General features: G+C 37.2%; 5 protein-coding genes across 5 annotated transcripts; 2 read left to right on the top strand and 3 right to left on the bottom strand.

Moving 5' to 3' along the window:
* Positions 1 to 244: 244 nt before the first annotated feature.
* GCK72_018656 (uncharacterized protein) lies at positions 245 to 1,704 on the bottom strand (the record flags this gene model as incomplete). The annotated part of the gene is made up of 8 exons (XM_003110519.2): positions 245 to 358; positions 405 to 486; positions 529 to 653; positions 701 to 903; positions 968 to 1,032; positions 1,079 to 1,223; positions 1,417 to 1,579; positions 1,690 to 1,704. The coding sequence occupies 8 exons, from the start codon at positions 1,702 to 1,704 to the stop codon at positions 245 to 247; spliced, it is 912 nt and encodes a 303-aa protein (XP_003110567.2).
* A 5,222-nt stretch (positions 1,705 to 6,926) lies between these two features.
* On the top strand, positions 6,927 to 8,888 carry GCK72_018655 (uncharacterized protein; the record flags this gene model as incomplete). The annotated part of the gene is made up of 6 exons (XM_003110243.2): positions 6,927 to 7,178; positions 7,302 to 7,508; positions 7,555 to 7,662; positions 7,812 to 7,947; positions 8,014 to 8,372; positions 8,805 to 8,888. The coding sequence occupies 6 exons, from the start codon at positions 6,927 to 6,929 to the stop codon at positions 8,886 to 8,888; spliced, it is 1,146 nt and encodes a 381-aa protein (XP_003110291.1).
* On the bottom strand, positions 8,002 to 9,447 carry GCK72_018654 (uncharacterized protein; the record flags this gene model as incomplete). Its single annotated transcript, XM_053732673.1, has 3 exons — positions 8,002 to 8,148; positions 8,266 to 8,405; positions 9,399 to 9,447. 3 exons carry the CDS (start codon positions 9,445 to 9,447, stop codon positions 8,002 to 8,004), a joined length of 336 nt encoding a protein of 111 aa, XP_053581586.1.
* A 222-nt stretch (positions 9,448 to 9,669) lies between these two features.
* Positions 9,670 to 11,545, top strand: GCK72_018653 (uncharacterized protein; the record flags this gene model as incomplete). The annotated part of the gene is made up of 7 exons (XM_003110582.2): positions 9,670 to 9,693; positions 9,825 to 10,196; positions 10,242 to 10,583; positions 10,631 to 10,789; positions 10,834 to 11,121; positions 11,166 to 11,372; positions 11,462 to 11,545. The coding sequence occupies 7 exons, from the start codon at positions 9,670 to 9,672 to the stop codon at positions 11,543 to 11,545; spliced, it is 1,476 nt and encodes a 491-aa protein (XP_003110630.2).
* An 870-nt stretch (positions 11,546 to 12,415) lies between these two features.
* On the bottom strand, positions 12,416 to 14,946 carry GCK72_018652 (uncharacterized protein; the record flags this gene model as incomplete). Its single annotated transcript, XM_003110448.2, has 11 exons — positions 12,416 to 12,593; positions 12,641 to 12,851; positions 12,898 to 13,230; positions 13,333 to 13,447; positions 13,497 to 13,639; positions 13,685 to 13,920; positions 13,964 to 14,171; positions 14,243 to 14,312; positions 14,359 to 14,494; positions 14,539 to 14,669; positions 14,863 to 14,946. The coding sequence occupies 11 exons, from the start codon at positions 14,944 to 14,946 to the stop codon at positions 12,416 to 12,418; spliced, it is 1,845 nt and encodes a 614-aa protein (XP_003110496.2).
* Positions 14,947 to 14,989: the final 43 nt, after the last annotated feature.

Here is a 14,989-nt window from a genome sequence, read left to right as displayed (position 1 = left end):
CCATATCCCCTTTGCTTTGATTTCCCAATTCTCTTGCCTATCCCACATTCTCAGGTTTGCCTCGTGAGGGAACGTAACTGACCTTTTTCTTATTTTGTTCTTTCTAAAATTTTTTGTCTGATTTTCAAACGTTTTTTTTTGAAAAAAGGTTAATAGAAGTTAAAAATCTTTATTTTAGAAAATTCGAGGAAGCAATGAGATCAGAATGTAAAAATCAGATGTTTAGGAAATTGTAATAAAAATTTCACCACCTCATGTAGTAAGCTGGATTTGGTCCTTGAGCCGAAAATGGGAAGTTGAATGCAGCAGCCGCCGCGGCAGCAGCTGCTGCGGCATTTGCTGGCCCAGGATATGGTAACTGAAACATCAGAAAACTATAAATTTAAAAAGGATGGAAAACTAACTCCAAAAACTCCACTCGACTTTAAGATAGGTTTTGTAGCTTCTTCTTCATCATCTTTATCATCCATTTCAATTGAATACTTGCTGCAAATAAAAACAGTAATTGAAAACACAAAAATATCTTACTCATCATCATCGTCATCTCCAGGAGGAGGTGAACTTCCATCGTCACTCTGACCTAATCCACTCATTGCTTTTTCTTTTTCTTGTCTTTTACATTTGTATCGATGATTTTGAAACCATATCTTCACCTGAACTTGATAAATACAAAACTAAAAATTCAGCGCTTAACGAATACCTGAGTTGGAGTCAGCCGAATCGAGTTGGCAAGTTGTTCTCTTTCTGGAGCCGTCAGATACTTTGCTTGCTTGAATCTTCTCTCCAGTTCATAAACTTGTGCTTGACTAAACAATACTCTCCTTTTTCTTCTTTGACTCATTGAACTCATTGAAAACTGATGATTTATAGCAGAGCGAACTGGGTCCATAGTGCATGGGAGTACTATAAAAAATGAAGAATAATCGTTAGCAAGGAACCGTATAGCATCATATGCACAAAAACTCACAGGCTGCTGCTGCCGCAAAACGAGCATCGTTCCCATTATACCAATTTCCTTGAGAACCGTTATACCTAAACCTGATTTTGAGACTTCATATATCTCCGTATAGCCACTAACCCTGGAATTGGTCCCCCGAAATAGTTGGCTGCAAGACGAGCAGGCCCATAAGGAAATCCATTTGCACTGGCACTTGATCCACCTGATCCTCCAACAAATCCGGACTGTGCAGCCGCCATTTTTAGTAGTTGTTGCTGTACACGAGCTGGAATCGAACGAATTGGTGAGAATATAAGAAAGAATGAGAAAGAAGTGAAGAGACTCTTCGAGCAACCACTTCACCCCCATTATTGCTTTTGATTCAAATTCTCCCGTTTTTCGGTGAGAAAAGAATAAAAAGAAATAGAGAAATGAGATAAATGACTGGTCTTTTGATATCAGTTACTACAAAAACTTACCCAAACTTTCCAATGGTGATAAAATACTGTTCATAGTAAACTTGGAAGTGTCCTTCATTTTCAGCTTTTTAGCAGTATCATCTTGAGAATCTTTTTCTTCTTTGTTACCGGTTTCATCTTGTTCATTCTTCTCTTTTTTGTTTTCAAGCTTTGGAGATGGCGACTGAAAAAAATATTTTTAAAAAGAGAAGTTTGAAGGCTCCCAAACTTCTGAGGATTGGTGGGACCAAGTCAAAAATGGGCGGGGCCTCGGGGAGAAGAAAACTACGGTACCTCTTTCTCGCTCATCTCTCTGGACAGCGGACTTGTGAAGGAGCTGATTTGGAGAGCAGACACAGATTTCGAGAGTTTCGGGGATCCTGAAAATTGAACTGTAAATTAAGAATGGTTAAGTAATCATTCAAAAGAAGAAAAGACCAAGTAATGAAAAACAAGTCGAATATGAATAAAACTAAAAAATGTAAATTTCAGATGAAGGTAGCAGTAAAGTGAATGAGTTTTTAGAAGGAAGTAGCAACAGTGACTGAATATTTTGTTTGAAAAAAAAACACTGAGATACCAATTAGAATTAGTGAACACTTGTGGTTAGTATCACTTCTGATTGTGAGCATGAGTGTACCCCTTCACGGAGAAACTGTACAAAAAGGGACCAGCTCTAAAAGTGGAGAGAGACTCGATTCCGGATCCGGCGAAACCAGCGGAAATGGTTCAAAATGGAAAAGTGAAGTTAGTGTGCTTCTGGTTTTGAGAAGTCTTCTTCTTTTTCTTCAAAACAAAAGAGGCGGATCTTCAAACCAATTCTTCGTCTTCTTCGTTCTCAGTTTCTCCTCCTTCTGCTGATTGCCGCTTCAACGCTAACTTCTCTCTTTTGTCTTATTGGGTTTAGTGCGTGTTGGCTCCCAAAGCTACCGTAACTTTTCTATTTCTATTGGCTCCTTGTTATAAATCGAATTCCGGTCAGAATGAAGGAAGACTTGCCACCAGATACACATACACACATACGGGCGGTGCGTAATTTCATAAGAATCGCAGATTGACGGACACTAAACGGAGGAGGATGATGGCTCTGTTTAGCTTCTTCTGTGACAAGTGAGATGAGACTTGTAAGACAAACGACGACGTAAAGAAAAAGACTAGAAGAAGTGAAAACAGGGATTACGGTAATGAGAAAAGGAGGAAGAAAGAATTTAAAAGACAACGTTTCTATAATTTCAGACATGCAAGATGTCACGGGTTTTATGATTCACTTGAAAATGCCTCAGAAAGGATAATTTACACAAAAATCGAAACTTAAAGGATCACTCGAAAAGTTTTGAGACATTGGTTTAGAAACTTGTTCACTTTTCTTTTATCTCTGCAGCTCTTCGTCTTCTATGATATTTCTGATCATCCTTCCGGAGTCTCCAATCAAGAGTCTTCAGAAGACGAAGAAGAGCACTCGACATCAATTCAGAAGAAAGTTGACGTCGGATGTCTTTTCAGCGGACAATAGAGTCAGTTATCAAGAGATACTTACACTTTTGAGTGAAGAGTCAAGAAGGAGCTACAGTAATCTCATCTAATATTTAAAACTATTGGGGGTGCAATAAGTTCTCAAAACCCGATGAACAGCAAACTAGAGAAAGATTTAGTTCAAAAAACAAAATGGGAAAAGTGTTATCTCATAAAGAAATAAGAAGCGTCGGGTGGTTCCCACAGTAAAGAGATCCTTCACAAAAGTGCTCGCCAATCAAAAGTGAAGGAGATGAGAAGGACTCTTCGATCCTGAACATTCGGAAAATAGAAAGAAAAACAAAAAGAGTTTTTTGGAAGGTGGGAATAATTCTGGAGCAGCCGGAAAGAGGACTTTTGACACATATGTTGCATATGTTGAGTTGACATTTCGGAATCGAGAAGGACCTGGAGTAAAGTGGCAGTTATTTGATTGGGGAGAGAGAACTAGTTGACTCTAAAAAAATAATTAAGAGGAGTTCCGGAAAATGATGATTCTTTATTCTTCAATCGAGAAAATAATGGATTTTTTGTGTTTTTTTTAGAAAGCATGGAGGAATTTATCTATGGCCTGTGTTAACTCTGAGGGTTTTGAAATGATATGTTTTTGTATAAACTTGAAAATCTAGAATCTCCAATGATCGGAAAAATTTTCATTGATATCAAAAAAACTTTGGTAATGAAACCATGGTTTCAATAAGAACGAAGGAAAGGCACTTGAATTATCTGCCTTCAAGTCATGATAAAATTGATAAACATTTGAAGTTTCGATTTATTTGTGTTATGAAAAATAAAGAAAGTGCGAGCGTGTTATTACGGTCATTGCATGCATTTGAACTCTAGCAGTTGGTGCTTTAGGAATTTTCGAATCAGAATAGAAACTCAGAATACGCTATTTTAAGAGGCTGGGTTAACAAAGTGATTCTGTTTAAAAATAGTTCGAAACAAAAGAAAAGGCAACGATAAAATGAACCTGAATGAGCTCTCTACTCGAATCGGTTCCTGGTGTTTTCCTCCTCCTTCTTCTTCCTTTTCCATCTTTCTTTTCGACTTTCATTGTATTCGAAACACTTGTTGATTACCGGACAAGTACCCAACTCAGTTTCAATTCTCTTCGTCTCTCAATCTGCAATAATCTCTCCTCCAATTATCATGGGGTAAGCCTAATTGTGAGAGGGACCATCGATATACGGGATGGCTCGTTAGGATCGCTTTGATACCATTGGCGGTTGACCACTTGAGACTTTAGTGAATTGAAAGAGGGTGTCAAGTGATTGAAATGATGAGAGAGGAGCGTTCCGGAAGTTCGTCGAGTTGGTGAGATTTGAAAATTCTATGAAAGAAAGGGGTCACGAAACTTGAATTCAAATAAATTGTCAGTGCAAATTCCGGTGCGGTCTGAGATGTTCAATAGCGAATTAAACGGTTTTATCTATTTGAATCAGAAAATCACAGGTGTTGTCGTGCTGAAACAAATTCATGCTTCTGAAAAACTAGAAATCTGTAAAAATCAGTCAAATTTTATTGAGGAAAACTTATTTCGTCGTTAAATATATTTTTAAGTTGATTTTTGAACATTAAAAGTTACATTGAACAACGGTAAATTAACATCCAGGAAATTGTAAAAGATGATTCATCACGTTTCTCTGTAAGCGTCATAGATATTATTTGTATTCTAAATTGACATTCTGCGCGTTTCTTTCCTGAAATATTATCGAAATTTTTCAATTAACTTTAGACTATCGTAACTCTTGGAAATGAAACATTCCAAAATAAATCTAAAACTACAATACATCTAGTTTATGAAACGACCTTCCTCGTCCTCAAAGATTTCCATCTTTCTACTTTCGAAGTCACATTCATCTTTGCATACAATGCGATTCCTGCAAAACAAGATACCTAAATCACTTTCAATGCCTCCAACCTCGTTTTTCAATTGTTTCGCTTTTTGAACACAACATGTTTCTTCTTCGTTGAAACTGTTCATTGAAACGTTTTCAGTGAAAAAAGAGTGTCGAGTCACAATAGTACTTGTAAGTTGCCGAGTGCAAACTTTTATTTCTCCCACTTTTCTTCTATTACCACCCTGAAAACAAACAGAAGATAAATCTTCACTTAAAAATTTTTTTATCAGTTAAGTATCGCTTTGATTCCCACGCAAACTGTCGGTCTGACTGGAATTTCGATGAAAACAAAGTGAGTCTCGAGTTGAGTGAAATTAAAAGAACCTTTTTCTAAAAGTATGCTTTGTTTCTAATAATAATACTTTTCTGGTCACGAAGTCTGGACGATTGTTTTGATGATATCCGGAATAATATTATTCGAACTTAATCGAGTAAGCTTTGTTCTTTATTGCTCTACTTGTTATTTGAAGTTTCAATAAAACTTTCTTATTGAATGAATGTTCACTCGAACTAACTCCTCAAGTTTCTCCGAGAGTCTTCTTCTGGTTTACAATTTCTTTTTTCTTTGAACTATATGATCTGTTTTGATTATTTTGAAGATTTCTGCTCATTTGAAAGTTCATATGAACTTTAGAAGAGGAAAAAAGATAAATAAGTAGTAGTTCTCTTTCATATTAACCTTTGCTTGGGTCATTATATTCACAAGCGGACGCGTATTGCTTATTCTCTACTTCTCTCACTCTCTTCTTCTTATTTTTCCGCAGAAAGAGACAGACGGCCCGAAGAGAGAATAGAGAAAGTCTTGCGGTCCTTTTCGTCTCTTTTTCATTTCACTCACATACAACACACGCGCAATGGTCTCCCTCGTTTCTCCAATTCTCTGAACGGTCTCTTACTTTGGTAACACTATTTCGTCTTCGGTGCAGCCGGTGCCCCATCGGACGAACACAGCACAGTTTACACTATTTGCATACTATCGATTAGTTACAATTGTCTTTTTGCAACTTAGTAATGTAGAGAGAATTAGAGAAAAAGAGATGCTCTCTAAATTTGCTTAATTCCTTAATTCCATTGTTGTTCATAAGTGAACACTCTTCAATTTCTTTTGTTGATCATTACTTCGATAACCTCACATGCTTCGAATTCTGATAGAATTGAATAACTTCAGCGAAATATAAACATAAAAGTGAAAAAAAACACACCAGTCTTCCACAAACTATCATAATCGAAGAACATGATTAGAGAAATGACCGTTTGAAATTCTTGAATGAGATATTTTTAAAGTTATATTCTAAGTTTTAATTTAAAACTCCTCATCTTTTCTCTCTTACTGCAAACTTAACTTATTTTGAATTGAAAACATCCTGTAATAATTCATAACTTTCGAAGTTATAATGGCTTTAAACTCTTATTTTCTAGTCAGAAGTATGCCAAAATGACGTGGCCTAGATCTTTTTCATAGCTCAGGGCCGGTAACATCTTGGATAAACAATTTAATAATAACTTTCTAATAATTTATACTCCTTAGTACTTGCTGATCTTAAAAAGAAGAAAATTATAAAAAGGTTACGCAGATATTCAAATGAAGAGAGTTTCCTAACGGTCCATCCAGATAACAGTCTCACTTTCTCCCATATAACCTCTGATATGAAACTGACCATTAATTGAAATGGTTTCTTGACCAATGCAATATACTCGTTTCAAATCTATCCCATCCTCTTTTCAACTTCTTCACCTGTCTCATTTGTGCTCTTCTTCTTCTTCTTTTTCATCTTCATCTCCTCTTTCTTCTTCTTTCTTCTTATTTCTACCACCACCTCCATTCCATTCGTTTTCAATTTAGTGTAACAAAGTGCGTTCTGTCTCCCGCTCTTCGCTCCTCTGTCCCTATCTACTTTTCTCTCCGTTTTTCGTGTTCTTCTGATATCTGCGTCTCCTTTTTTTAGATTCTCTCTCGTCTCCTCTTCCCTGGAACCTATCTGTTGAATCCGAATTGAAAACGACTCTCTCTTACTTTTTTCTTCTTTTTCTCATTTTTACGGATTATTTTTTATTTTGAAATGTATTAAACTTTGACTGAAACTTCTACTTTCAGAACTTGTGTAACGGCGAACAATGTCAACAAACGGTCATGTTGTCAATGGAGATGCTCAAGTTCCTCCAGTACTTGCACCACCTCCATTGGGTGGTCTTGGACGTGGAAATGATATCGTAATTGGAGCGAGAGATAGAAGATGTGAAATCTATCGCTTCAATTCGGAGCAACCACTTTATGCGTCTGCATGGAGTAACAAAAACGATATCAAATTCCGTCTGGCAGTCGGAACAATCACTGATGTCGGTGCCAATCCAAGAGCTGCAAACAAAGTAAGTTTTTATAAATTTCGATGAACAATAAGAAACAATTTGAGAATTTTCATAGAAATTTAGTTTTACAAAATTTCAAACTGTTTAAAAAAATCCTTCAAGACAAAGTTTGAACTTTTCTAGGTTTCCATTGTCCAACTGAAAGATGACACTGGAGAGCTTGTTGAAACTACCAGCTTCCCAATGGAATTCCCAGCAAACGCGGTTGGATTTATTCCTGATCTCGAAAACGCCTATCCAGATCTTCTGGCAACCACTTCGGATTGCCTTCGTCTCTGGAGAATCGTTGATGGAAAAGCTCAAGCAGATACCGTTATGCACAACTTGACTGTAAGAATAATTGAAGAAACAATCTGATAAACTTATAATTTTTCAGAATGCTCAATATGGATCTGCACTAACAAGTTTTGATTGGAACGAAGTGGAACCAAGATACATTGGAGTTGCAAGTGTTGATACAACTTGCACCATTTATGATATCGAGGTATGTATTATTTTTTGATAGAAGATAGTTTATTTTATTGTGGTTCATAAAAAAGACAAAGGGTAAAACTACTTTTGAATCAAAACTCATTATATTACTATCAGAAAATCTATTCAAGTTAAAACATCCAACTTTTCTTATTCTTTCAGGTTGGGGCCGCTATCGGAGCTACTAGACCAACTGCCCCATTCACTGTAAAGACTCAATTGATTGCCCATGACAGACCAGTTCACGACATAGAATTCTCAAAAATCAACGGAGGAAGGGATCACTTTGCAACCGTCGGTAAGCATTTTTCCGTTCTGACAGACCGTTTCTCATTTACCTGATTTCCCATTCTCATGCTTTTAGGAGCCGATGGAAGTGCCCGAATGTTCGATCTTCGTCATCTGAATCACTCAACGATTGTCTATGAAGATCCAGGAAAAGAGAAACTTCAACGACTCTCTTGGAACAAACAAGAGCACTATTTTCTGGCTCTGTTCGCTGAAAACAGTCAAGAAGTCCAGATTCTGGATATTCGTATGCCATGCAGCATCCTCTGTCGTCTCCGTAATCATAATGGACCGGTCAACGGTATCGCGTGGGCTCCGCATAGCCCACATCACATTTGCACTGCCGGAGACGATTCGCAAGCTTTGATTTGGGATCTTCAGCACGCGCCGAGACCAGTGGAAGATCCGATTTTGGCTTATTCCGCTGGAGGAGAGGTGAGTATTTGTCTCCGAAAATATTAATCAAATCTGTAATAATAGTTATAGACAAGATATAGCTTAAAATATAAAGTAGAAATAGGATGATTAGAAAACCTGTAAACAGGGAACAAGAAGCAACACTGGTGTTCAATTAGTTGTACTCTAGATTTTCAATCAGAAATTGATATATAACACATATTAGATTCTAAAGAATTCGATATTCTGAAACTGTGGCAGGATAAAAGTCATTAGTGAAAAAAATCAGCTTTGTATACAATTTCCGTTCTTCCATTTCTTCTGATGTTCTTGTTTATGAATATAAACTAAACAGCTGATTCTGAAAGGTGGAGCTCCACTTCATTTGACTTTTCTGTTTTTGACTAAGAGCCCACTATCTTGTTTTAAATAAACATTTATTTTCAAAAAGTAACTTCTGAATTCTTTCAGGTCAATCAAATCCACTGGGGACCAGTTCACAGCAATTGGATCGCAATTTGCTTCAACAAGACTCTCGAAATTCTCCGCGTTTAACTTTCCATGGCCATCTTGACACCAATTTTTCTCTCATATTATCGGCGTTTCTTTTGTTATCTATTTCTAAATTATCTACACTTTTGCCACATTCTTGTTGTGAACGTATCCTTTTGAAATGATTCCAAAGTCTAGATTTTCGATCTCTTTCTCTTTTCTCGCCCCAATTTTATGTTTCTTTTTCAACGTTTAACTTGATATATTGTGTTTTATGTGATATGGTAACTAACACCGAATATAATTTTATAATTCATTCCAACTACCAAAAAATTGTATTTTTCAAATCTGATTTTCAACATTTTATTCATCCGGTTGATCAAGCATCCCGTAGAATATCTTACTGTAGTTTCGAAATGTTTTTTCGACTGTGTGAAGAAAAATTTGATTCTAAACAATCATAATTTTCAGAGAAAATTCTTCCTCCACAGCAGCCGAACGCGAAGCAGCAGCGGTCGTCTCAGCTGCAGACCGCCGACGACTTTCGGTTTGTTCCGAGAGCTCCGCCTGTACCTGCAGCATCTGCCACGTCATCGACGTCGCAGTCTGTTATTGTGAGCATTTGTTTATGAAAAAAAGAAAGTTGAGAGAATATGCATAATGTGCTTCATTCTTAAAACCTGAACGAAAATTGATACTGGATCCAAACAATGCTTGTAGAAAAGCGTTTGTTAAGGGAATTCGTTTTGTTTTTATGACGTTAAATGTTTCGAAATCTAAGAAACTGCCTACCTTATTGACCAATCGATCATTTCTCGTGACTAACTCAAATGAAACCACGTGAATGTCATTTGAACCGTACACTATGGTGAGTTATGGAAATGTCTGTTCAACTTTATTTGATATAAAATTAAGTTTTTTTGATCATTTTATAGAAGGAAACTTTTTTTTCTATATTATAACTTTTCCGGATAACTGATAATGAATCGTGTGTTCCAGACACCTCGAATGCTTGACCAATCTCAAGCATCTTCCTCCTCTTCTGCTTCCCATCTGATGCACCATCACCACCCTCATAATTATCCAACTTATACGAATCCATCATCAACCTCTGTCCACAACAATATGGGCCATCCTAACATTTCGAATATTCCACCGTCCGCGGTTCGAGGGATGGATCCATTCAATCAACTGCCTCCTGAACTCTACGGTTCCACGTCATCTTCATCTGTAGCAGCTTCATCAAGGCAACCTCCTCCTCAAATCCCAATGCAACCCCCTCAACCTCAACAGTATAGGCCGATGCAGTCTGATTTGGGAGCTTCCACATCGACGATGCATTCAGTGCAGCAGCCAATTGATATTTATGATGTGAGTAGATAATTTGAGTGATCGCGTCGATTACCACATTTTCAGAACTTTGGAAATAGTACATCAGATCCCCGGAGAAGCAGTGTACGAGGAGATCCACGGAGGAAAGAAATCTACGCGTACAATGCTCCATTCACATTATTTTCACATGGTTGGAGTGCTGCAACAGATCCGTCAAGGAAGTTTCGACTGGCAGTTTCAAGTTTTATTGAAGAGTACTCGAATAAAATTCATATTGTGCAATTGGATGAAGATGCTGGAGAATTGGTGCATCGAAGTACGTTCGATCATCCCTATCCAGCTACAAAAATAATGTGGATTCCTGATCAAAAAGGAACATTTCCTGATTTGTTGGCTACCAGTGGTGACTATTTACGGTTGTGGAGGGTGAGTTTTGTTTATATTGAGACTATTTCTCAATTTATTTTGTGCAGATTGGTACAGACAACAACGCTCGAATCGAATCTCTCCTGAACACAAATCGAACTGCTGAATACTGTGCTCCATTGACAAGTTTTGATTGGAATGAGCTCGATATGAATCTGATTGGAACTAGCAGTATTGATACGACATGTACAGTGTGGCAGCTTGAGGTTGGCTTTAAAATTTATTACAGATGGCAATATTTTATTTTCAGACCGGTCAAGCGATTGGAACCACTCGCCCCACTGCAGCTATTGACGGCACAGTAAGAACACAACTGATTGCTCATGACAAAGAAGTGTTTGATATCTCGTTCTCTCGAGGATCCTCTCAAATTTTTGCTTCCGTTGGTGCTGATGGATCTCTACGTCTTTTTGATTTACGTAGACTCGAACATTCGACGATAATGTATGAAGATCCACAGAGACAACCACTTCTTAGATTGGCGTGGAATAGGAATGATCACAACTATATTGCCACGTTTGGTCAGGATAGTAAAGAGGTACGACTTGGTCAATTGAATATAAATCAATTTCTGTTTTCTAGGTACTAATCCTCGACCTTCGACTACCTTGTACTCCAGTTGCTCGGTTACGGAATCACGAAGCAACGATAAATGGCCTCTCGTGGGCTCCACATTCTGGGTCACATATTTGTACGGCTGGAGATGATTTCCAAGCTCTGATTTGGGATGTTCATGAGATGCCGAAGCCGATTAATGATCCAATTCTGGCGTATAGGGCGCAAGCTGAGGTGAGGATTTATACAAATCAGAAAAAAAACTACCAAAAGAACATGCTCTGATGCTCTTTTTTGGTTCGAAACTGATTTGAATATTTAAGGTCAACCAAATCCATTGGTCGTCTTCATTCCCTGATTGGATATCAATTTGTTCAGATAACAAACTTGAAATTCTCCGAGTGTAACCTCCTCTTGCTTCCTCTTTCGAAAAACCTCAAAAACCAAAACTATAATCATTTTTGTCGATTCGTAGTGACCAAACTCAGTCTGTTTTGTTTTGTTTTCTTTCAAATATCCATCATACATAATACATTTCTTTTTTTCAGTAATATCACCGACGTGCCTTTTTTTCTCATTGAAAACTGCGTATAATCTTTCTCTTTCCTCACAAAAAAAAGAAAATCAAAAAGTCCATTGACAGTAAAAAAACCCGCAAATTCTTTCGTTCTTTTCTCCTCAAAAATGGTTCTTTTAGAGAGGAATTCCTTCTCTAAATACTTCTAATTGCTCAATTCAAAACGTTCTTCTCCGTGCAAAAATCCCAAAAATAGGTTCATATATCACATTTTAACAATTAATATTTATAAAAAAACAGATTTCTAACCCCGCTCTACCACACCGATTCTTATGTCATAACAACTATCCCCTAGTCATTTTCTACTTTCTTTTGTTTGAATAAAACATCAATTTCATTTTTTATTAGATGAAAATATAATAATAAAAGTTGATGATTGCAAACCAACCCGCAATAAATTATGAAGGAAAGTAAATCGAGAAAGAAAATGAGATTTGGTGCCCGGAATCAATTGAAGATTTTAGGAAAAATGGCAGTGAAGCACCTTAGGAAAAAGAAAATGATACTGTGATCTTCAGAATTAAAAGAAGTGAAAGTAATCAAATTAAAACTTTCCGTTTTTTTAGTATCCTGAGACTTGTCTTAACATCATCACAGTAATCTTTTTTCCAGTACACATAAAATTTGAAAACTAGAAAAGAGATAAAAATAGAGAGTATAAGCATGTGAAATTATATATAAACCCACTGATAACAAAAGGTTACCGCAAAGCTGTGAGTGTGCTGATAGCCGATGCAATCGATAGTCGATGACTTGTTCCTGGTATTCGAAGACATGTACTATCCTCATCTCCCCACCATTTCTTCGTTCGGAATCTCATTGATTTTGACATGGCAGCCAGTCCATGATTGTGCTCAGCAGTCACACAGATTATGTATCTGGAATTATTCAAGTATCAAACTGTTTTAGAAACAAAAACCCTTACCTTGTATCCGCGTGAAGATCTGTCAGAGTGAACCTTGTTGATGATCCAACTCGATACTTATTCCAATACACAAACTGTGGAGCAGGCTCTTGTACAAACTGGATTATATATGATTCTGGTCCATTGTTCATTTTAGGAGCTCTCCATGAAATTGTAGCCGTCTCATCGGAGATCGCATCGATTCTTACTGATTGTGGAACAGTGCACGGTTCTGGAAATTGAAAATTGAATTTAGTCTTTCATTGAACTCTATTCACCTGTATATTCTTGTACTTTGATAGGAACACTTTGTCCATATCTTGTAGTGACATAAACACTGAACTCATATAGCGTGAATGATTTCAGACCAGTTACCAGGTAACGATCTTTGTTTATAAAATCAACTGCGACTACGTTATTTCGTCGTTGAGGTGTTCTTGGTTTGTACGTTATCGTGTACCAATATCTTTTTCCTTCATCCACGTAAATCGGAGCACTCCATCGAAGCATCACTGAATCAGCAGTGGCATGAGATGCAACGAGATGTCTTGGTGGATCTGGAGCCTTACTTCGAAGGTGGTCATCGTAGTTTTGGGTTAGTTGTTTGAAAGCTGAAAATTCAGGTGTTCTAGATAATACTAACTATTGAAATGTTCTGAATAATTTATATGACAATGGAAAATACTCTAATTCGTTGTTTCTTTCCGACTTACCAGTTAATCGAATGTGATGAAGTGCTGTTACAGTCTCGAATAATTTTCTCATCGCCTCCTTTTTCATTGCTTCTATTCTTCTTTGTTGTACTTCTTTCAGCCATGACAAGGGATCCTGAAATTTCAAAATAAAATAAAATAAATTGAGAATCTTGAGTTCTCACGTCATCAAGTCTCCTTCCAAAGAAGTGAAGCCTATCTATATAATATGCTCCAACCACGTCAACACAAGTGGTGGTGAGAACCAGACCAGCGAGAATGATGAAAAGAATCGGGACGGCAAAGATCTCATTTCGAGGGACCAGATCTGCCATTAAATATTTAGATTAAGATGAAGTCACAGACACTTTACCTCCAAATCCAATGGTGAGAACACTCATCATGACAAAATAGAATCCATCAGTCATATTCCAGTTCTCAACCCAAGAAATGATCCAAGAACTCAATCCAATATAAAGAAGAAGAATTCCGATTACCAGAAGGAACGGAACTTCCACAAATTGTGCATGTTCCAAGTGAGTCCACAGAAATTCTGCTACTTCGTCTTCTCCACCAGCAATGATCACTTGACCTACTTTCATCGATTCTCTGAAAAGATAAACTGAAATGTGGAGAAAAGAAAGATAAAAACCTTCGAATCCGTCCAGATTTCCATCTTTTGTATCGTCGTTTCACTCTATATTTGTACTTGATGATTTCAGTATAAGTTCGATTCATCAACTCTGTGCAAAACTTTGCCATATCTGCGATTGTGATGAGGTAGAGTGGGATTCCAAAAAACAGATAAACTAGGCAGAATACGCGACCAACAAGCGATTCCGGAGCATCAATTCCATATCCTGAAGGAATCGGAAAGTTGAAATTTCATAGATGAGAAGGTTCAATCTAAGTTTCCAAAATGAACACTTACCTATTGAAGTTAATGTAGTTGCAGCGAAAAAAAGATTCGATGTGAAGTTGGTCAATGGATTTGAATTAAACTGAAAATGATAGGAATGAATTTGTTGAAATCTTCTGATTACTCACTGCTGCTTCTTGCCATCTATGTCCATCTTCCATTGTATAAAACTCGTATGTTTTCTCAACTAACTCATTAACAATCGTTTCAAAATCTTCTTTATCTCCTATTCCTGCCAACTTCTTCGCAAAACTCTGTCGTGTTCTGGAATCAGATGATTTTTAACTGAATGTTTCATGTTAACTTACTGATCAAACATGATTGCTTGATGAGTAGTTTGTTGACTGTACTTGATTAATGTTAACATCCAACCGCCAAAAACTGCATATAAAATTGAAACAACTAGAAGAGTGATATGTGGGAGAGCAAGTCGGAACACCTAGAATTAGTGGAGGATAGATTGACCTTCTTCTGGTTAGCTGTCAATGAGTGATTGGTATGATAGGTGATATTTAATCTTGAATCACACACTGAATCCATTTTTTCCGTAGATCTCAAATTTTCAAACAACAAAAAATTGAAATCGCATCTTCAGTCTCCCCCTATCTTCCAGAATCTCTCAGCCTTCTTACCAATTGTTTTGTGAGCCCGAACTGTCCGGGTGTGAGCTCTGAAAACCGACATAGTCCAGAGCTCAACAGTGCTCCACCGCACATGTTATCACGTGACGTGATTTCGATGATGGTTCGTTGACGTGGC

This window comes from Caenorhabditis remanei, chromosome V (genome assembly GCF_010183535.1).
Source record: "Caenorhabditis remanei strain PX506 chromosome V, whole genome shotgun sequence".
Classification (NCBI taxonomy): domain Eukaryota; kingdom Metazoa; phylum Nematoda; class Chromadorea; order Rhabditida; family Rhabditidae; genus Caenorhabditis; species Caenorhabditis remanei.
This window is presented reverse-complemented; position numbering and strand designations above follow the sequence as displayed.